This window comes from Aquila chrysaetos, chromosome 4, assembly GCF_900496995.4.
Source record: "Aquila chrysaetos chrysaetos chromosome 4, bAquChr1.4, whole genome shotgun sequence".
Lineage (NCBI taxonomy): Eukaryota > Metazoa > Chordata > Aves > Accipitriformes > Accipitridae > Aquila > Aquila chrysaetos.
The window spans coordinates 17,880,042-17,902,217 of NC_044007.1; the positions used below are offsets into that span (position 1 = coordinate 17,880,042).

General features: G+C 34.9%; 1 protein-coding gene across 4 annotated transcripts in view; it reads left to right on the forward strand.

Annotated features, from left to right (window-relative positions):
* Positions 1 to 22,176, forward strand: part of CSMD3 (CUB and Sushi multiple domains 3) — a 756,594-nt gene that overhangs the window by 532,296 nt on the left and 202,122 nt on the right. For all 4 annotated transcript variants that reach the window (XM_030011520.2, XM_030011521.2, XM_030011522.2 and 1 more), the window contains 4 exons: positions 853 to 1,044; positions 6,924 to 7,062; positions 9,290 to 9,477; positions 17,052 to 17,246. In XM_030011520.2, coding sequence (XP_029867380.1) covers positions 853 to 1,044; positions 6,924 to 7,062; positions 9,290 to 9,477; positions 17,052 to 17,246 — 714 coding nt within the window. The remainder of the gene's footprint in view (positions 1 to 852; positions 1,045 to 6,923; positions 7,063 to 9,289; positions 9,478 to 17,051; positions 17,247 to 22,176) is intronic.

The following is a 22,176-nucleotide window of genomic DNA, read 5'->3' on the forward strand; positions in this document are numbered from 1 at the left end:
CTCTGACGTTTGTTATTTATTTGTAATACATATAACATGTTGGAGTTCTGTAATGTAAGTAGGAAATTATATTTACTTAAATAAACAGTTGATATGCTTACTTCTCACATAAGCTTATGTATTTTGGTGCATAATATATTAAATAATATTTTGATCATGATATGTTAAACCTAAGGAAAATATCTATAAATCTGTCATACTTCTCCTGTAGTCATTGTGATTGTGTGTGCAGTCTTAGTAATAATCTGTACTTATGCATTATGTGTAGCTGTATATTCTCTCAGACTAAGTCCATATGTATTTTTGGTGTAGGTGATTTCTTTAATATTAATACAAAAGCCTAGCATGGTAGATACGTGCAAGGGTATAGATATGAGTGATCAATGAAATTCGTTTCCAAATTTGCTACTAAATGTTATACCATACATACGTTTAAGAGCTATAGAATTGTGAGAGATTGAAGATGTGTACAAGCATAGCTTATTGGACAACGTGAGGTTCTTAATCTATTCTTTCCATTATTCATATTAAAAATTCCTCTAAGTTCGAAGTGCTGTGTCCAGCGTACTAAGTAATCTTCTACTTTCCTTTTTACATATTGCAATGCTCCACAGAATTTTTTCCAAAAAAAGATTAAATGAAAAGTTAGACACTTTCAATAATTAAAGCAGGTGACAAAAATTAATAGTATAAAAGCAGCAGATTGTTGCATGATTTTTCAAAATTTTAGAATTGAATAGGAAAATTTTGGATTTGCAGAGCTTTCTGATTAGAAAAATGTAACGGGGCAAAAATGGATTGAAAAGTTGACTTTTTTTAAAAATGCATTTTATTTTTTCCCTTTTCTGCTAGGTTCTGTAGCTACTGCCTGCCGTGATCCTGGTGTCCCCATGAATGGAACTAGAAATGGGGATGGAAGAGAGCCTGGAGACACTGTCATTTTTCAGTGTGACCCTGGCTATGAACTGCAAGGAGATGAGAGAATAACCTGCATTCAGGTAGAAAATCGGTACTTCTGGCAGCCCAACCCACCAGTCTGTATAGGTATGCAGAAGAAATCAAATAATGCTTTTCTAAATTTTGAAATTCTGGTGTAATGAATCACACTGCTCTAGGAACTTTCTTTGAAGAACAAATGCATACAAGTACTGCACATCTGATAAATTACTCTGTATAAAGCTCTGATAGGCATTACCAAAATCTTTCCTCTTTAGTTGTTAGTATAATAGTTCTCATCCTTTCCCTCTCAAGGCTGTATCATTTATAATTTGATGATCTGTGACAGAGAGAGCAAGAAAGTCACTGTCAATGACACTATTAGCTTTTCTTTAAACTTGAAAAATGGTGATAAGTGTGGAGGATTTGGTTAAAGTTCGTATGCCCATACGTACAACATATCAGGCAGATGACCCAGTAAGTTTATAGATCAGGTAAAATTATGCAAGGGCTAAAGTAGGCTGCAACAGGAAAGAATGAGAAGATGGTAGCCTAGTTTCTCTGGCAGTCTGATTTTAGAAAGACCAACTTTTCATTAGTAAAAATTGTTACATACCATTTGTTTTTTGAAATATTATCTCAGTCTCTAATGCTATTCTGATTAACGTAGCTTGTATTAAATGGATTTTGAAAGCATTTAACATGGGTAACTGAATCATCATGAAAAGTAATAAATTAAAAAAAATCTGTAGTAGATTGTAGCCTTCCAGTAATCTTTTCTGAGGCAATCCTAATCACTATCATTATTGATCTAGAAAATATCTAAGCTACAACTTCTAAAACCTGATGTAGAGGTAGAGTGATAAATAATCATGACGTTACCCATTTGGCTAGTTTGGTAAATAATGTAATGATGCTTATTTCCAGTATGTTCTTTAATGCAGTCAAATGTGATATCATGATGTAGAATGATGAAAGATTTTGTTCTCAGAGGACAGCAGCTGCTGACCTGAAATTCCCTAAGGGTTGTGATAGGTAACCTGTTAAATAGAATCTGCAAGTTTGATGGTGCAGAAAAGAAAGAAAATGGGCCACTCCAAGGAAGTGCAAGTGGAAGAATATTGGATAGGCCAGTTGCAGCAGTATTACCTTGAGTCACGTCATCATGAGATACTGTGCTTACTGTCCTGTCCAAAGCAGAACTTCCTGAAAGGAGTGTCTGAAAGGAGGGGGGTAAAACAAGGGCACCTAAAATAATAAGACAAGAGCCCTTGGGCCCAGAGTGGTGTAGAGTGGACTCTGAAAGTGTGAGAACATCAGCTCCACAAAGGCATTCTTCCTGCTTGGCTATCCCTGCTAGTCTGGTTTGGGACAAACACTGCAGGGAGGAACTAGCCAGAGACAACTGCTAGGAGCACTTGTACAGCTTTCAGATGGTCTCTTGTCTTTAAGAAACTTAACTTGACCTTAGTTGTTACAAAATAAAATCTGCATCCTATTTACCTATGCACACACCCACACCCACACACACCATGCATGTCTGCAGACATATATTTGCAAACATGTTTCAGTGCTGACCTGGTGTCTGTGGCTATTCTACTTAACACATCAAAGTGTTATTTTCTCTGGTCTTACTCTCCTTACTATGCCTTCCTGTGTAGTGTGAGTGTATGGGCTTTAGAACAAGAACTGTCTACACTATTTGCTGGAAACTGCAGAAAAGAAATATTTTATTGCTCACCTCTTATTATTTTTATATGCCTAAATGTGTATCTAATAATAATGATAATTGAACATCTGTAGGTGTTTAAGGGAAAAAGTAAAAGCAATGATAGAGCTCTAGGAACAGGCCTTATGAATGTATTGTAACATACTGGTCTTATTTGATATTGCTGGTTTAAAAATATTTTTTCGACTGAAAAATAATTACCCTATTCAGTGCTAGCAGTTTTAATCATTATCAATGCTGAGTTGATGATATTATTAAATAGTTTAAATGTAGGTGCTTACCTGTCATTCTGTTCTTAGTACATGTGTAAATATGCATGCACTTGTTTTCTTAACTGCATGCATCCATTTACATAATACTTGTAAGTTCCACACTTTATGCACAAACACCTACTGTACATCGAGTAGCAAGAATGCTTATTATGATGATTTATCGGCTAAATATCAGGCATGAAGTTATTTTGTATTGATTTCCTAAAATGATACATTTTTGAGGAATATGAGCTGCTAATAGACTAAAGTAGGGTGTGCAAATCTTGGCCTGCAGCCCAAAGATTTCAGAATTGTCTGTTGTGGTTCAGTACACTCTGAAGGTCACCAGTTTTTTTTCCAAACTTGTAATATATTCACTTATGTTGTTTCCATGCCTGTAAATCAAAATTGTACAAGGCTTACTCTACACGTAATTTTAACATGATCATGGTTTATCAAAGTCTTAGAAAAAATAATCACTTTGATGGAAGAATAAGAGGCAGGGGTAATTCCTGAGGTGTATTGTTGTAACCTGTTCTAGACTTATTTTATTAGTTCTTTATACTCCAAAGTGTCTTCTTGAACCTTCTAATTATTAATACTCAAAACTAGGTAAATGTACTTGTTAATTGTTCTTACCTGTGGGACTGCCTTGGTTGTTTAGATTCCTTCAGTCTTGCCTGTAACACAATTTTAAGAACATCTTCATTTTAAAGGTAATAGCAATGGGAAAATTACAAAGAGCTAAATATTGATTCAACTATTTGAATGAATGATGAAAATTAGAGATTCTTCTATACTGAAGATATTCTGACAAACTATAAATTTGAGAATGCATCTCTGCCAAAAGGCATTCCTTTGGCTTATGCCTGTGGTGCCCAAAATAACTAGGTGTCTTCCATTCCAAAGACTTCCCAGATCCAATCTTGTTTAGATACCAGAATCTTAAATGATTGTATTCACTTAGTTTGCTAAAGGATACCATTAAAAATACTGGCATGGAAAATGTCATTTTAGGATTCAGGTTTACCGTACATTTAGGTGAAGTAAGGACTGTCTCCCAGAAGTTTCAGAACTTCTTCAGAAATTCATAGGTTGTTTTTTGTTTTTTGTTTTTTTTTTAAGTGCAGCTTGGTTTTGTTTGTTTCTATTGTTTTGTTTTAAGCAAAGTCTTGGTTTCCATTTTTATATCTATGGAAAAGTTTTTTTTTTTTGTAAACAGTGAATTCCAGTGGTGCTTTCCTCAGAATAGGATCTATATGACACTAATGCAAAGGAAAATTTCAGCAGTTATTTCATATTTCAATTCATATTACGATTATTTAAATATATCTTCAGACTAGATACAAGGAAGAAATTTTTTATGATGAAGGTGGTGAAGCACTGGAACAGGTTGCCCAGAGAGGTTGTAGATGCCCCATCCCTGGAAACATTCAAGGTCAAGTTGGATGGGACTTTGAGCAACCTGATCTAGTTGAAGATGTCCCTCCTCATTGCAGGGGGGTTGGACTAGATGACCTTTAGAGGTACCTTCCAACCCAAACCATTCTATGATTCTATGATTCTATATTTAATATCTCTTATTTAAAAAAAAAATAACTAATGAAACCATACATTCTGTTTCTTTTGTTAAGATGTAATTCAGTGAATAAATAAATAAATAAAAGCCAGAAAGTTCTGGAGTAGTACTTTGTTGCCCTCCAGAAAAATTAAATAGATTTTAGATAAAAAACAACCCAACCTGTACTTGCTCTCATAGAAACAATGAATACTAAGATCATCATACAGACAGACTGTCTGGCACAGTGCTTGCTTACTACTGTGTCTACACAGAGGTTTATAAAGACAGGTTGACATAACCTACATCTAGTTTTCACTGTGTAATACATTAAAAATACATTTTTCATAGTGTATTGACATTTGAGTTTCTTTCTAGATGGGCTATTGTATTTGTTCAGTCCTAGGTCTTGTGTCTAATACTATAAAAGATAGGTGTTCTTTAAACTTTGTTTTCAAAGCTGGTCTGCCCTCAGTTAAAAACAAAGTTATGACACTTAATAATAACATTGCACAGATTAAATTCAGAAAATTATGGATTCTGAAACACACAAGAATTTAATTCAAGCACACAGAGGAAGAAAGTCTTTAAACAACTTTAGAGAAGATAGTAAACTGGAAACATTGCCTAATAACATTTTTCATTAGATGACATTGACTTTCTCAATTTACTGTCTAATGAATTAAAAAATAAAATAATCTGAAACTGCTGTATCTGAGGAAAATTCTACCTGGGAGATATTTTACAAAGTTGAAGATTAATGGGGTTTTTGTACTGCTGTGAATTGTATAGCTTGAAATAAAATACATTTTGACTGTCCAACTTCATGTACTTTCCATTTATTCCCTGGAGAGTCTTTCTGATTATCAGCTAGACCTTGGGAAGGATTAAATGAAAGAACCAGTCTCACTGTAACCAGAAAAAGTAACTGCTAGTGTGTGCAAATGAAAGAGTAAGTAGATAAGAAAGACACTACTAATATGCAAATATTCTAATAACTTAACAGAGAACTAAAGTAAATCAAGACCACATCAGGAAAGTATGGATGCAGACATTGGCAGAAAGTAGTCTGGAACAAGGACATAACAGTTTGAGTTAACATCTTTGTATCATCATATATAAGCTCAGGGTGCCTCAGAAAATATCATCAGACTGATATAATTTAGGGGTCATTTCAGTGAAGCTTGGTTACAGTGAATAACCTTAACGTCCTTGCTGGCACTCTTTACATTTTCATTCTTAAGATATGCAAATAATGCAGCCTGAACTATTAAAGTACTTCAAGAGCATGAATATATAGGGTTATACTGAAGAACACTAGTTCCAGGTGATGAGCAGCCTTTACATTCCATACAACCTCACAGTTCCTCTTCTTGCACAAACTTTTAGTTCAGCAAGATAGAAAGTTACGATGTCTTCTTTTACAGTTAAAGGAAGCATATTTTTTGTAATAATTTCATCTTACTTTGTTTCAGAATTGTAATAAAATAACACTAAATAAAAGATGCTTCTGGTTAGAAACAAAACCAATTTTTAATCTTGTGAAGAAAAGAAATAGCCATTATTATCCTTATTATAAAACTAAGTAAAAAACTAAGTAAACTCCTTTCCCTGGTACTGCAGAGGATCACTTTGCAGAATTAAATTTTGCAAAATGATAAGACTTTATAAATCTTATCCAGAATCTTTTTAATAAAATTTAAGAATTTCTTTCAAAAAAAGTCTTTAGAAAACATGCTTATTCTCTTGTTCTTATGTGAAGTCTCAGTTAAAGAATGCTGAAGTACAAAACTTCATGAGGGTAGTGATACTTTCATTCTTTTAATTAAGTATTTACATTTCTGGATCACAAACACACATTTAGGAACTCCAAAATCACACAGAGAAATGTGTTTGTTTTATTTGGCCTGTGCTTGGCAGATACTCTATTTATCTCTGAGTTTGAAAACTGCAATTACTAGAATGTTTTTGTTGAATTTCATTTATATTGTATCAGTCTTGATCCAAATTACAAATCAGTGCTGGCTGGTGAAAATGCAGGTAGTTGCATTATCAGTGCGAGTAGATGGTATTTCATAACCTAAGAAGCTTCTTTTAGAATGCCTTTAACAAGAAGTAGAAAGTGGAAAGCATATCCAGTCAAGTTTTTTTATGTCTGCAGCCAGAGCATTTTGCAAGTTCACAGTATTTTCAGAAAAGCTTTGTTACACTGTTATGCAAGCAAATAAAAGGACACAGAGTTCAGAAACAAGTGCTTCACTTAGTATTATTAGTATTTGTTTAAGGAGGAATGTGAATACATTTTTTGTTTCTATTAAAGCTTTGTAAATACTTCACTTGTTTCTCGTTTAACTTTTGGAGGACATTAAATGTCAGTGAACAGATTGCTGGCGCTTGCTTCTTTTACTCTTACCTTGTTTCCTCAATTCCAATTTATTTTTATTCACAGCTCCCTGTGGAGGAAACTTGACTGGCTCATCAGGTTTTATACTTTCACCAAACTTCCCTCATCCTTATCCCCACAGCAGAGATTGTGACTGGACTATCACTGTTAATAATGATTATGTTATATCATTAGCATTTATCAGGTAAACTGCTACTTGCTCATAATTTTTAAAGTCATGTTTGTAACTTTATTATTGGCAGTTGTGCAGAGCTATGTAGGTTAACATATGTATACTTAATATAACTATCAAAATGATTACTAATTGTTATCTTTGTTAGCAGTGACAACAAATACATCAGAGTATTCAATACACATAGAGGTGGAGCTGGGGAGCTCATTGCTCCTGTTCAGTTAAAAGCACTCTCAGTTTATACCAACTAATGTGGAAGTGGATGGTGCTCAATTTACCAAGATTGTCTTCCTGAAAAGGCAGCATGGAGTAACTCACTGAATTGTCCCCAAGCCGGGAGGATGGGCTTTAATGATGAAGCCTATTGATTCATCATATTTTGTATAAGACGCTTACCTGCTATTTCAGCAAAATTTCAAAAGTAGTATTTAAATTTAGTTTTATTAGTCTGTATCATTCCAGGACACTTCAACAGGATACTTCCTTTTGTTCTGGTTATTAAATAGAATTGGTTTAGCATTTTCCTTTATCACAATGCAAGATTAAATTGAGCTTAATAGAATCCACAGAGGAACTTCTGCTGTCTGCATTGTATGTAAACCATAAAGTAAATTAATATACATATTATGTGTGAAAAATATGCATCCCAACTGGGGCCTATGATGATGTCACAGAAAAGTTTAAAATTGTACTTGTAATGTCCCATCAAATTTAAGTCCTTCTTATGCTGGATATTCTATAATAGTGGCTTTATAGTTCTGATCAGTGATAATGTGATTACTTGTTCAGTGATGTAGGTCATACAGTTGTCTATTCTCAGTGCTTAATGATATAGTATGTGTTGTGAAGAATTCCTTCCAAGCAAATGAATCACTCAATTATATTTACATAATTAACAATATAACTATTTTGTTGGTGATTGCAGAATGCTGCAAAGTTGCTAAGCAACTTTCTACTGTGCAGTAGTACTTTTTTTCTTTTGTTTGGTGAAATATCATGAGGTCAAAATATTTAAGAATATTCTGCTCTTTACATTGTACATTTAGATATAAGAGATCTCCATCTTAGAGTAAAACCAATATTTTACAATGTGACTCATTATAGTATGTGAACAGTTTATAGATCCCAAATATTGCCAAGTTGTTTTTAAAATCTGGACAATTGCTATGATTCTTGACAGAAGCTGACAAGCTTAGTCTCAGTCAAAGTATATTGCATACTTACTAAGACTTGCCTCACTTATGACACACAGACTGTTCCAGGGTGAAAAAAAAACCTTTCCTGTATAAACCAAACTCTGGATACTCCACTGAGTACTGTTAAATATGCTTTTGAGTGTGACTTACTTTAGCTAACCATTTTAAAGACATCAAGACAAACTATGACACTTTAAAAATTGAAGCTGTTGACATTTGACTTTTGCATTTCTTTTGTAAGGAAATATTTTTTAAATAATCCAAAAGTTTAAAAATATTTTCCCTAAAGAAACTGTATCAGGTCTTCAATGCCTACATTTATTTTAATCAGAAGTGTTAAGTAGAGACAAAATAATTCTAGTGGTTGGATTTTCATTTTTTTACTAACAATCTTTTATTAAACCTTTTTTTGTGCGGAAACAGTCTTATAAGTAAATTTAGTTAACTCTCTGCCCTTAACTAATTAACTAATTAGTTAATTAAGTATAGTTACATAATTAACTAAATTAATTAAATTGTTAAAATTAACTAAAATTAAGTTCAAAAGAAAAGGTGAGGTTTCAATACTATACCTTTTCATTTAAACTGATTATAGGCAAAATGCTTCTTCCTCCTAGGGTTACTGGAAGATCATCCTCTGGCTGTGTGAAAGTGTTCAGTCTGACTGGAAGCTGTGTACACTCTACTCTGCAGCTGACTGCATTATATCATAAAGCATTTCTGCTAAGGGTTCCAGTAGATCTATGTTGTTTATTTCTCTAAAGCTTTAAAAATATTGTTATTAATTTTTATCTATTTAAGATGGGTTTTTGTTTGGTTTTTTTTGTGGCTAGCAGCAAAATACCATTTTTAAGCAGAGAACCAATAAATAAAGTATTTCTGTTGTTTTCCAATAAAACACTTCTACAGACCATTATTCTGACAGTGGAGGTCTTTTTTTCCTTTTATGAAAACAGTGATAGGAAACTTTTATTTAAGCTACTAAGAGTGAAAATGTTAGGCAAAGCATATTCTATCTAATATTTCTCTTTTTTGTTCTACAGTTTCAGTATAGAACCAAATTATGATTTTCTTTATATCTATGATGGGCCAGACGGTAATAGCCCACTGATTGGGAGCTTTCAAGATAGCAAGCTGCCAGAGAGGATAGAAAGCAGTTCAAATAACATGCATCTGGCTTTTCGGAGTGATGGATCTGTTAGTTTTACTGGATTCCATCTAGAGTACAAAGGTAAATAAAACTATTTTTCTTTTCTATTAAAAAAATTCAATGCATGAGCATAATTTTTGATGTGTTTGAATTTCTCATAGTTCTCTGCCTGGTAATGTTTTGGTTTTGCCTAAGATTATGATAATGTGTATTAGCTATACATACAAAATATAATCTTATAAGCGTACTCATTTAAGATAAAGCTTCTAATACGATTTCATTTAGCTGATACATGATAAGGTTAAATGTATGATTCCAAAGGAAAAAAAATTCAGACAGCAGTTTACAGGTTTCAAAAATGTTGCAGTGACAAAACTTAACAGCATATATACAACTTTTTTCAAGAATATAATTTTTTTTTTCCTTTACATAGTAGGGCATGTTGGCATATATGCATTTAAGATCTTGTAAGATGAAATGATGTGCTAGAATCTAGGAGACCAATAATGAAAATGAAAAAATATTTTGGCTAGGCCTTTGTATGATAGGCCATGGTAGAGCTATCTACCTGTCTCAGACAGATCTCTCTGAGGTCATAACACAGTAAACAAGAAAATACAGACTTCTAAAATTCATAATCAATAGCAGCTTTCATAACTGCCTCTGTGTGGCTGAAGAAACATAAATATTTGATATTAAATGATTATGAAAATACCCAATAATCTGTAAAGACAGCCAGGGGGAAAATACGGATGTTGCTGGTATAGAGGCAATACATCCTAACCTCCCTGCATTTATTTTCTTCTGCATTTATTCTGAAAGCATTTAGTAAATGCAAAAGTTTACAAGGGAAAGACTGATGCATTTGTTGCTTTGGCAAACACACAAAGTTTGAAGTTCCATAACATTGGAGGTGCCCAGTGTCCTAGGTACTTGGACATACTATCCCACGCACCCTACCACTCATAACTGTCCAGCCTCAGGGCAGATCTCCGGGTGGTATTCTTAAATATTTGTTTAACCTTAAACAAGACCTGAAACACATTCAAGAGACATAGCAGTAGGAACACGGTTTGAAAATCCCAAGGACGTTCAAAATTCTCAGGAGCTATTGTAACTAGCCTGAAGGAGAAGGGGAAAGTGAAGGAGAAAGGGAAGGTGAATGAGCAGGGCAAAGTGTCCCCCCTTGTTTCCCCCACAGATTGGCTCTCTGAGGAGAAAAGATAAAGGGTTTAATTATTAATAGTTTCCAAGAGATGGTTCCCGAAGTAGGGAGATGACGGCAGTGCTGAGTACAAATACCAGATTAGTCTCACGACCAGTAATTTTATCATCTCATAAGCCAGCGTTACACAGTACATCAAAATGATAACATTAACTCAGTCCCCAGAGGTGATAAACAGCACAACAGGGAACATACACAGTAAGTAAAGTGTTAGATAACACAACTCTGAGAACAAGCGCAACAACTCTGAGAGCAAATAAATGAACACTGTGACCAGCGACTATTAAACTAATATAATGAATGCTTATAACAAATTTGTTTTAACATGCTCTGGTCAGATCTGTTGTTATCAAAATGCTTCGTGCCCCACACTGGGCACTAAAAAGGACTGTCATGGTTTAACCCCAGCCAGCAACTAAGCACCACACAGCCACTCGCTCTCTCCCCCCGGTGGGATGGGGGAGAGAATCAGGAGGGTAAAAGTAAGAACAGTTTAGTAATTGAAATAAAATAGAATAAATTATTAATAATAATAATAATTTGTAATAAATTGTAGTGAAAAAGAAAATGACAAAAAGAGAAATAAAATCCAAGAAAAACAAATGACGCAAATGAAGAACAATTGCTCACCACCAACCAACCGAAGCCCAGCCTGTTTCCCAGCCGCGGCCCTCTGGCCAGCTTTCCCCCTAGTTTATATGCTGAGCATGACATCATATGGTCTGGAATATCCCTTTGGTCAGTTGGGGTCAGCTGTCCCAGCTGTGTCCCCTCCCAGCTTCTTGTGCACCCACAGCCTACTCACTGGCAGGGCAGTACGAGAAGCTGAAAAGTCCTTGACTTAGTGTAAGCACTGCTCAGCAACAATTAAAACATCAGTGTGTTATCAACATTATTCTCATCCTAAATCCAAAACATAACACTATACCAGCTACTAGGAAGAAAATTAGCTCTATCCCAGGCAAAACGAAGACACAAAGGCAAATGCAAAGTCCTGCATCTTTGATGGAATAACCCTGTGCAACAGTAAAGGCTGGGGGCTGACTGGATAGGGTAAAGCTCTGCGGAAAAGGATCTGAAGGGCCTTGTGTACAAACTGACCATGAGCCAGCAGTGGTAAAGAATGCCAGCCGCCTTCTGGGCCGAGAGTGGAAGATTGGACACAAGAGTGGAATCAGTAGATCCAGGCAAGTGATTCTTCCCTCTGGATCCTCTGAGACCACACCTGGAGTACATTTAAAGGCTCACCAATGCTGGAATGATTTTAACACACAGAAGTAATTCCAGTCCAATGGAGAGTCACCAAGATGATTAGGAGGGTGGAGCATACAGCATACAAAGGGAGGCTGCAGGAACCTGGTTTGCTTCAACTACCTAATGAGAGTGTATAGAAAAGACAGAGACAGGTTCTTCTCAGGGGCAGTGTCATGGTTTAACCCCAGCCAGCAACTAAGCACCATGCAGCTGCTCACTCACTTCCCCCGACCCCAATGGGATGGGGGAGAATTGGAAAAAAAAGTAAAACTCATGGGTTGAGATAAGAACAGAATAGGAAGAGAGAACAGAAAGGAAGAAAATAATAATGATAATAATAGCAATAATAAAATGACAATAATAATAATAATAAAAGAATTGGAACATAAAAAACAAGTGATGATCAGTGCAATTGCTCACCACTCACCAAACGATGCCCAGTTAGTTCCCAAGCAGAGATCTGCCCCCCCAGGCCAACTCCCCCCAGTCTATATACTAGGCATGATGTCAGATGGTATGAAATATTCCTTTGGCCAGTTTGGGTCAGCTGTCCTGGCTGTGTCCCCTCCCAACTTGTGCCCCTCCAGCCTTCTTGCTGGCTGGGCATGAGAAGCTGAAAAACCCTTGATTTAGTATAATAACTACTTAGCAACAACTGGAAACATCAGCGTGTTATGAACATTATTCTGATACTGAACCCAAAACGTAACACTATACCAGCTACTAGAAAGAAAATTAACTCTATCCCAGCTGAAACCAGGACAGGCACATAGTGATAAGATGGGAGATAATGGACACAAGTTGCAACAAGAGAAATCTCAGTTGGATATTAAGAAAAAAAAATCACTCTGAGTGTAGTCAAACATTGGAGCTTCTTGCCCTGAGATCATGTCACCTGAATCCTTTAAATAGTAACTGGACTGGACAAAGGCCTGAGCAACCTAATAAAATTGGCCCTGCTTTGTGTGGGGGTTGTGCTACATCTCTTCCAACCTGAATTGTTCTGATTCAATGAACTTACCTTTTTCACACAAATTGTAGCAGCTGCAGTTGTGTCCTATATGTACACTAATCCTATTCTAAGTGGAAGTAGTACTCAAGTTTTACTTCATTAACAGGCTATATTTTTCAGATACAAATCTCAGACCTGACCCATGTCTCAAGTCTGGTCTGCAATTGTGTTTCTGGTTGGGTTTTGTTCTTCCCTTCCTCCCTCCCTTCCTTTGTCTCTTATAATGGAGGAGCAGCTTATTGGTTCTAATAAGTGCTCTGGAGAATAATTATGGAATGTTTGCTATGGTTAGATATGTCTAATGTTCTCTCTAAGAAGCTTTGTGGCTTATGCTTATGGCTTTGTTCTCTTTGAGACTTACGGATGGAGTAGTAAATCATCAAGTTCTGGACAAAGCACCTGCTTCTCTTGGCTTTCAGTGTTGTTTTCCGTGTGCTGAGTTATTAGTTTTCTAGAGGGTTTTGGCATCATTACCATATGTTAGCCAACAGAGTCTTCCTTGTTGAACTTGAGATTGCAGCAGCACATACCGCTACCTGTTTTCAGCCTGAATTTCAGAAGCCTTAATTGATCCAGTGGTATGCCAAAATTATCAGAGAAGTAATTGCTGTTTTTCTTCAAGCTTGTTGCAAAATTTTATTATGGGCAAAAGGAATTTACACCTAGTATGCACAGCCAAGAATACAATGTTTCTGTAACTCTAATCTTAACTGTCTAATGAAACAATTATTTTTAGTCCATACCTAATTATTACAGAAAATAATTTAAAAAATAGTAGTACAGAAAAATGTCTTCATAATAATACACCTAAAATTGTAGCACACACACTCTCCAGCATTTTCATTGATGTTCTGCTAAACCTGGCACTGCCCTTCTGTGTTTTCAGTTTAATGATACTAGTATTCCTGAGAAAGAAAGGGGAAGGGCTACAGGGGTCATCAGTGTCTTTAGTTCTTCAGTTGGAGCAATATGACATTGATGGTGAAGCACTTTTCCTCCTGTCTCCTGAGAGCATTTCTATTTTATTCTTATAAATTTGCTCATACAGTCTTCTTATTTGTTCTTTTATTCACTGGTTCTCAGCTAGACCTGATGAATCCTTTTGCCACATTTGACTTCCTTCATTCTTCATATATTGTAGTGTAATATACTGACTTTCTTTACAAGTTCACTTAGCAGCTACTTCAGATTTGCAAAAGTAGTTTGAAGCTGCTAAGTATTTAAGGCTTCAGTATTTTTCAGAATAGTTATTAAGAAACTGTATTTCTATAGTGACATTGTTACTGTTTAGTCAGCAACTTCAGGAGTCTGTCACAACTGTACATTTGGGGAAAAGAAAATTACAGGGATGTAATTTTTCCCTAGAGAAAATTTGTGCTGTGACAGATTGTGTCTTTCCTCAGTTTTTGATTTATGCACCAGATATAATAGGTTACTTTATCTTCATCTCTCTTTAATTTCTCATGTAGTAATAATCTCTACTTTATCCAAGGATCTGCTAGAGTTATGAAACATGGATTTCTTATCATAAACTCAAGAATGGTGATCTCACAGTATCAGTTGTGTATCAATACAAATATATCAACATCAGTTCAGTAAGAAGAAAAAAGGTTTTCTTGCTATTGTCAAAATGTTAGTTATAATCCTAAATTAAATGAGCCTTTCTTATCTCTTTAACTTTTTTTTTTTTTTTTTAATTTGAGAATTTGGACTTGAAAGAAATTTCAGTTTGCCCTAAAGTCTGCCAGACTTCTCAGGTGACAGTGTGGTTAGCTTACATAATAGTTATTAATATCTATGTGATACCTTACAGGCTTTCTAGTAAATTATATCTTTTAACTTTTGGTTTTCCACCCAAATTTTTGAATGTGAATGTTACAAAAAATTTAGCCTTTCTTTTTGTAATGTCACACTGTATTTTGAAGCCTCACCATTCAGAGCAGGAGGCAGGTGTTACAGGCACCACACTACAACTACTAAATGAATCAGTGTGGATATCAAATACCTGTTCTTAATAATTAACTATGTGATGTAACTATTACTTGTTATTGTACTGTTTTTAATATCAGAAGCATGCTTTCTAAATTAGATATGCAAATTCTAATAAATTGTTAACCACATTAGGAGAGCCTCATGTTCTTTAGGAAGATGTGAAGTTGAAATTTCAAAACAATTATTCTGTGTTTCCATCTTTAAATATAAATGTACATTTATGGTTTTGCAATGTAATTCTTTCTCTCCTCTCAGAAATACTACAACATGAAAATGGCCTTAGGGGATCAAACTAACAATCTACTTAGTTCATTAGCTTGTCTCTAGTAGTGACCAATAGCTGATACGTGGCTAAACTATATAAAAGTCAAATAGATAATACTTTCTCCCTATTATCTGTAAGTTTTCAGAAACTTTAGTTTAGGTGCTGCCAGAATCAGATAAAGTGTCTTTGTATTTAAAGCTTTTAAATAGCTTTCCAGGAATTTCAAAGCTCTTATAGTCTTTTGGCAACTGTACCTGCCTGTAGCAGAAAGTTCCATAGTGCAAATATGCCTGGTAAAAAGTCACCTCTTTTGATGTATTAGAAAGTTGGCACTGATCTAGCAGAAAATGAATAAGTGTTCCCTATTGATCTTCACAAGACCCTTAAATGGTAAAGAAGAAAATCTGAAATTTCTGTCTTCTGCTTGGTAAAATAAATTACTCCAAACTCCATCCTGCATAGCACAACATCATCTGCTTCATTCCAGCTTCTACCATTTCGTAATATGTTTACTGTTTTTTCCTTAATGGAAAAACATTGCAAATTTTTCCAAAATGTTTACCTTTTCTCCCCTTCTACATAGTAATGTTGTTAATTAGAAGTGCCAAGTGGTTATTTTTCTGCAGTTTGTTATGTCTTGGATATTAAACACACTGGTATTCACATTATAGAAGGAAGAGGGAAGCAAAGATATGCATACGTTTGAATTTATTTCAATATTTTGAAACAAATAGCTATAAATAACAAAAAAAGGAGTTAAATTTAAGGAATATATTCATGCTTTGTCCTCCAGTGAGGAAAAAAAGGCTGTATGAAAATATATCAGTATATCATATGGACAGATATAGATACTCATTTGGAGTTTATTAATTTTGAAGAAATTCTTGTTTGCATACTTTTTATTTTGTAACAAACTACTTCTATTCATTTCCTCCTGTCATGGTTTAATCCCAGCTGGCAACTAAGCAACATACAGCTGCTTGCTCACTCCCCCCACAGTGGGATGGGGGCGAGAATCAGAAGAGTAATCAGAAAAAAGACAAAATTTGTGTGTTGAAATACAGTTTAATAGGTAAAGCAAAAGCCACGCAAGCAAGCAAAGGAAAATACGGAATTCATTCACTATTTCCCATCAGCAGGCAGGTGTTCAGCCATCTCCAGGAAAGCAGGGCTCCATCACACATAATGGTGACTTGAGAAGACAAACGCCATCACTCCAAATGTCCCCTCCTTCCTTCTTCTTCCCCCAGCTTTCGTTGCTGAGCATGACATCATATGGTCTGGAATATCCCTTTGGTCAGTTGGGGTCAGCTGTCCTAGCTGTGTCCCCTCCCAACTTCTTGTGCATCCCCAGCCTGCTCGCTGTTTGGGTGGGGTGAGGAGCAGAAAAGGCCTTGGCTCTGCGTAAGCACTGCTCAGCTATAACTAAAACATCAACACTGTTTTCAGCACAAATCCAAACTGGCCCCATACTAGCTGCTATGAAGAAAATTAACTCCATCCCAGCCAAAACCAGCATACCTCCACTTACCAGTTTTCCAACCACAGATTTTAAAACTAGGATGTGTCTTATCTACTGGAACAGAGTCCATATATCTAAGTTAATCTAACTACATCATTAGTCACAGTGAACTCTGGAAAAACAGTTCTCATAATGGAGCTCTATAGATATTATCTAGGAAGAATATAGGAGACATGGTTTTGGTCATTGTAGAGTAATTTGTACAGTCTCTAAAATGGAGCGAGAACATTTGATGTAGAATGGAAGGATTCTTAAAAAAAAATAAAATAAAAGGAACATTATTTGTCTACAGGGTACTCAAAGAAGACCTTGAGAGAACTCCAGAAAATATTTGTAACTTTTTAGATTATATTCAGAATTATGTTTACATTTATTTCCTCTATAGCAAAGCTTCGTGAGTCTTGCTTTGATCCTGGAAATATAATGAATGGAACAAGACTTGGAATGGATTATAAACTGGGGTCAACTGTCACATATTACTGCGATGCAGGGTATGTCCTTCAGGGATATTCTACACTAACATGTATCATGGGAGATGATGGAAGACCTGGATGGAACAGAGCCCTGCCCAGTTGTCATGGTAAGAGCAGTTTTTCATTTATTATAGTTGCTGTTATTATTATTCTTGCTTTGTCATATGGAAAAAACAGGTACAAAATTTGAAGAAGCCATTTTAATAAACTTCTCTTTTAGGACAAATCCCTTTTCAATGATAAATTTAATAAAAAGAACATATTTAGTAACTCAGGATAAATATTGTTTCAAGTTTTTAATAACATTGGATAAATAGTGCTACAAGTTAATACTGCGAATAGAGGTTGATAGTAATGTCATCCTCTATGCCGACCTGTATGCTTGAATTAGCAAATTTACAGCAGAGTATAGAGATATGTACCATATATATTTATTTAAATAGAGCATTAACTATAGTCATATATATGTTTGTTTCTTTTTGTTATTACTGGTTTTTAAACGACATAGATGAAATATTTTGTACATACAACATTACATCATTTAACCTGTTAGACATGTGGTCTCTAGAAATATTCAGCCTTGAAATGCACCAGAGATCCAATCATTCAGACTTTTAAGAATATGAAGAGCTCCATTTCAGGAATCTCCTGACATTAGTTATATTATCACTGACTATCTCGAGTGTAAGCATTTTCAGATTTAAACTCTAAGAAAAAATTGAATTTTTATTTTACTGATTTGGTGTTAGTTCTTACCAGCAATTGATAGCCACTTCATAAAAGCCCCAGTATTCTTTTCACATATTCTTTAAGATTAAGCACAAAACCTCTCCCACGTATCCAGGTATTAATAAACACAAAAATGCCACATTATAAAATTAACATTTGCTTTGTAAGTTTAAATAAAATCTCCTCTTTATCATGTTAATTTAAATTCTTTTTCATACTTTGAAGACAAAAAAGCTGTTAAATCCATTTCCAATTTGAATATATTTATTTTAAATAGAGTTTGGATTTTCTTTGTTGTATACTTCAAGTTCTACTGCAAAGTGGATGGTGGAGTACCAGCAAAACAGAAAAAAAAAAAAAAAATTGTCAACTCTAAAGAATAACCAATTTTATAAGCATTTGAAGAATTTTAGTATTTCCATTATCCACCAAAACCATAATAGCACTAAACACCAAACTTCAGTGGCATCAAATTGGAAAACTGGCTATAGCAATCTTTTGGAAATGTGTTCACAAACTTGTAGACTATGTGCAATGGAAGTAAAAAATTTCTTCCTCATTTTAAAATGAGATATGAACGTTGTTTTCTAGAGAGAATTCGGTGAGGAAGGTTTTTTTGTATGAGAGGAGAAAGATTTCCTTCTTTTGGAAGGTCTTTTTCATGGGTAGTGAAAGATAAAGAATTACTTTATCAATGATGCAATAATTGTGTCTATTCATGCCACTTATAATGTACTTAGCAATCCTCCAGTGCTATCTATTTTAACATTCACTAAAGGGAGAGTGTTTGCTTGAAAGGACTGCCATTTTAATAAAAGAAAAAAAAATCTTATAATAAAAGGGGTAGTGGATATCTGTCACTAACTGGACCATTTTCTTTCCTGGATGAACAAGGTCTTAGTTCAAAGATGACAAACCCCACACTTCTTAAGTAGGCTCCATAAAAATGCCTTAGCTTTGCAATTTTCACTTGTTCTGATGTTGCTTTTTCCTCCACTTCAGAGTCGATGAAGGTTTGTAGATGTTGCTGTGATATATTATAGTATATTTTTACCATGTAATCAATGCTTTCCACTTTTGCAGGATTTAGCTCAAGAAAAACAGAACATTTATATAGCTGTGAGAAAGATGATACCAGTTGATTAGCTTTCAATTACATGGAGCTGGCAGAAACAGTTTAAGAGCTGAATTTTGCCTCCTGACCACCAGTCTCACCTACATAAAAAATCTGCTTCTTAGAGAAATGAGATTCCTCCATTCTGCCAGTTGTATTTTTGAAACTCCATTGAAACTGATAGTGTTATAATGAAATGTGGTATACACTACACTTCAGTATATGTGTATTTTTTCATTTTCTTATTTATTTTTAAGAAAAAAAAAATTGGGAACCTGAACCCCCTTTATACCTGCAATATTTTGATCTAATATTTCAGGTATGAAGTAAAAAAAGTTTGTTAAAAAATTACCTATCTTTCTCTCTAAACTTTTACATTTTTAATATCAATTTAGAAACCAGGTTATTCTGTTAAATTCCTTTGAGCCATATTTAGCCATATAGCTTTATAAGGGGAGTAAGGAATCTTAGAATATGGAAAAGAGAAATGTTACGAATGAGTATTCTCATTTTGATCTTGTTTGGAGCTAAGTAGGTCAGAGCAAAGGAAGGGAGAACTTTCAACACTCCAGATGGCCCTCTGGGCTCAAGGGACATGCTTTACAATCTGTAGAATTGGTCTTGTAAAGAGTATAATTCAAAGAATATAGAAAAGCTTTTTCTCTTCTAAGAGAATTTGTGTCAGTAATATTTGATTGTTTCCATGAAGAAAATGATTAGATAAATAACCTGGATAGCATGAGGGTGAAACTGATACGGTGGTCTAAAGTCAGACCCTATTAAGTAAAAACTCTTCTTGTTGCAATTAATACAGATATTTTCACTGAATAGTAGAATCTCAATAGAGGAGGATAGAGTACCATCTCTATACCCATTCTGAATAACTTGACATAACTTAAGACATACTCCTGAGAGGTGGTAGATGAGTTCAAATGGCCCACGCAGAGAAAGGAGTTATGTGTCTTACTTGTTCTAAAGTCCAGCCTTTTAGATAAAACCTGGGCATAAATACATTCTCCATTCAGAATTAAAAAGAAAATGAAGGCCATGGCTCTATTATATTGGAAAAGCAACCATTTGGGATTGCTTTAAGCATTCTCTGAAAATGTCTGGTACATCAAGATGCGGCCTCAAGTTGCAGCAAGGGAGATTTAGGTTAGATATTAGGAAAAATTTCTTTACTGAGAGGGTTGTCAGACATTGGAATAGGCTGCCCAGGGAAGTGGTTGAGTCACCATCCCTGGAGGTATTCAAAAAGCAAGTAGATGGGGTACTTCAGGACATGGTTTAGTGGGCATGGTTGATGGTTGGACTCGATGATCTTGAAGGTCTTTTCCAACCTAAATGCTTCTATGATTCCATGATTCTATGATTCTGTCAAGCCCCATAGGAGATCTTTGTTGAGGAACACTTGATGTTCTGGGTCTGGTCAGGCTTTGGCCTGAACTGGCTGATGAATTGCTCAGTCTATCAAAACTTGCTTTCCTGGGAATGTGCAAAACTAGAAAATATGACTGTCTGCAGACCCTGAAAGTCAATAACTGACGATTTTGGAGTTAGGTAAAAGCTGAGCAGAGGCTTTCAGGATCATAGAGGACTAGTTTTCCAAAACCTACTCAGTGCATAGAGCTGATGCTTTTGCAATTGTACCTTTATGCACCAAATATTTTTTATGACCTAGTCCCATGTGCATTAGGTGTGACTTGCATTTCATTGAAATCATTATTTAAAATGACCTTGAGCCTCTCTAATAAGTGTGGGAAGTCAACCAAATCATTGGCTTCATTCTTTTATGAACACATGCAAAGATTATCCAGGCTAATACGCTAAGCTATTTGGCATTTTGTGGTGAATGTTAAGAACAGCATGTAATTAACACATGCAGATGCAATATTACTATGACAGAGATGATGTTTAATGATTTCTCTTAGCTTCACCAACTATAGTTAATTTTAAATTTTTGGTAGCAAACAACAATTGTTTACAGAGTAACAAAAAGCCCTGTAGTGGGAGATCACATTTATGACTGAGTGAAAAAACCTTGTTCCTACCAGAAGAAATCATTTATTGATCACTAAAAAATATTGCTGTGTTTCATTATAGTCTGTTGTTTAATCCTTGGAAATATTTGAATCCAGGCTTCAAAATATCTCCATCTGAGGGATATATCTAACAATCCCAAATATTGTCATGAACTGCCTATGATTTATTTGCCTTTTTTTTTTTTTTTTGTAACAAAGCATCAGTATTCAGAATATTCATATGTACTCTTTGTCTTTTGTTTAAAAGACAACCAAAAAAACCTGGGATTGCTCACAGAGCAATTCCATACCATGATATTTAAAAGCAACAGAAACATTCTTAATTATGATTGCAGCAAGAACTCTTAATTCCCAGTCTTACGTACACAATTACATACTATAGCCATGGTGGTTTAGTGATTAAAGACCATGCTAAAAACCAGATGCATATGCATTATGAGAAAGGAGAGAGGACCTTGAACAACATGTCCATTCCTCTGTCATATGACCTAGGGGATAATTCACATTATTAGGAGCTGGGAAAAGGGGTGCCTGCAGCCTCATCTTCTCCCAAAGAAATGTTTTCCTGAAAACTGAAATGTCAGAGGAAGTACCTGTTCTTTGTTTGGGCTCTGACAGTGGGTCTTGGCCTAATTTCCAGTAATTCGTACTTTTCTGTATGATTTTTTTGTTTCTTTCTATCTGTATTAACTTGTCACAGCTATTTGAAATAGCTCAGATCAGGTTTATATCTGAAAAATTTTAGGATGGAAGATTGCACAGAAGAGCTTAATCTTACTGTTTATTATTTTGTAATATAATAAATGTTGACAGCTTTTTTCCTCAAACATTCAATATTGATTACTTAATCAGAGGCTTTATAGGTCACATTTTTGTGCACTTTTTACATAGTGAAGCTATGATTCTAATGTGGTTGTTGCATACCGGTGTGGTCTTTTGAAAACATGACTTTAGTCAGCCAATTTTTTATATAATAAATCATAGTCAGGCTGAGTACTATTACAAATTGCAAGGAAAAAAAAAAGAAAATAATTATTTTCACCTTTATTGACAATATTATAAAGAATTGAGAATGTTCTTGTCATAGGCAAACATTTAAGTCTAGAAGAAGATAAAAGACTAAGGCACACTAGGCTAAAATACTTTCTTGGG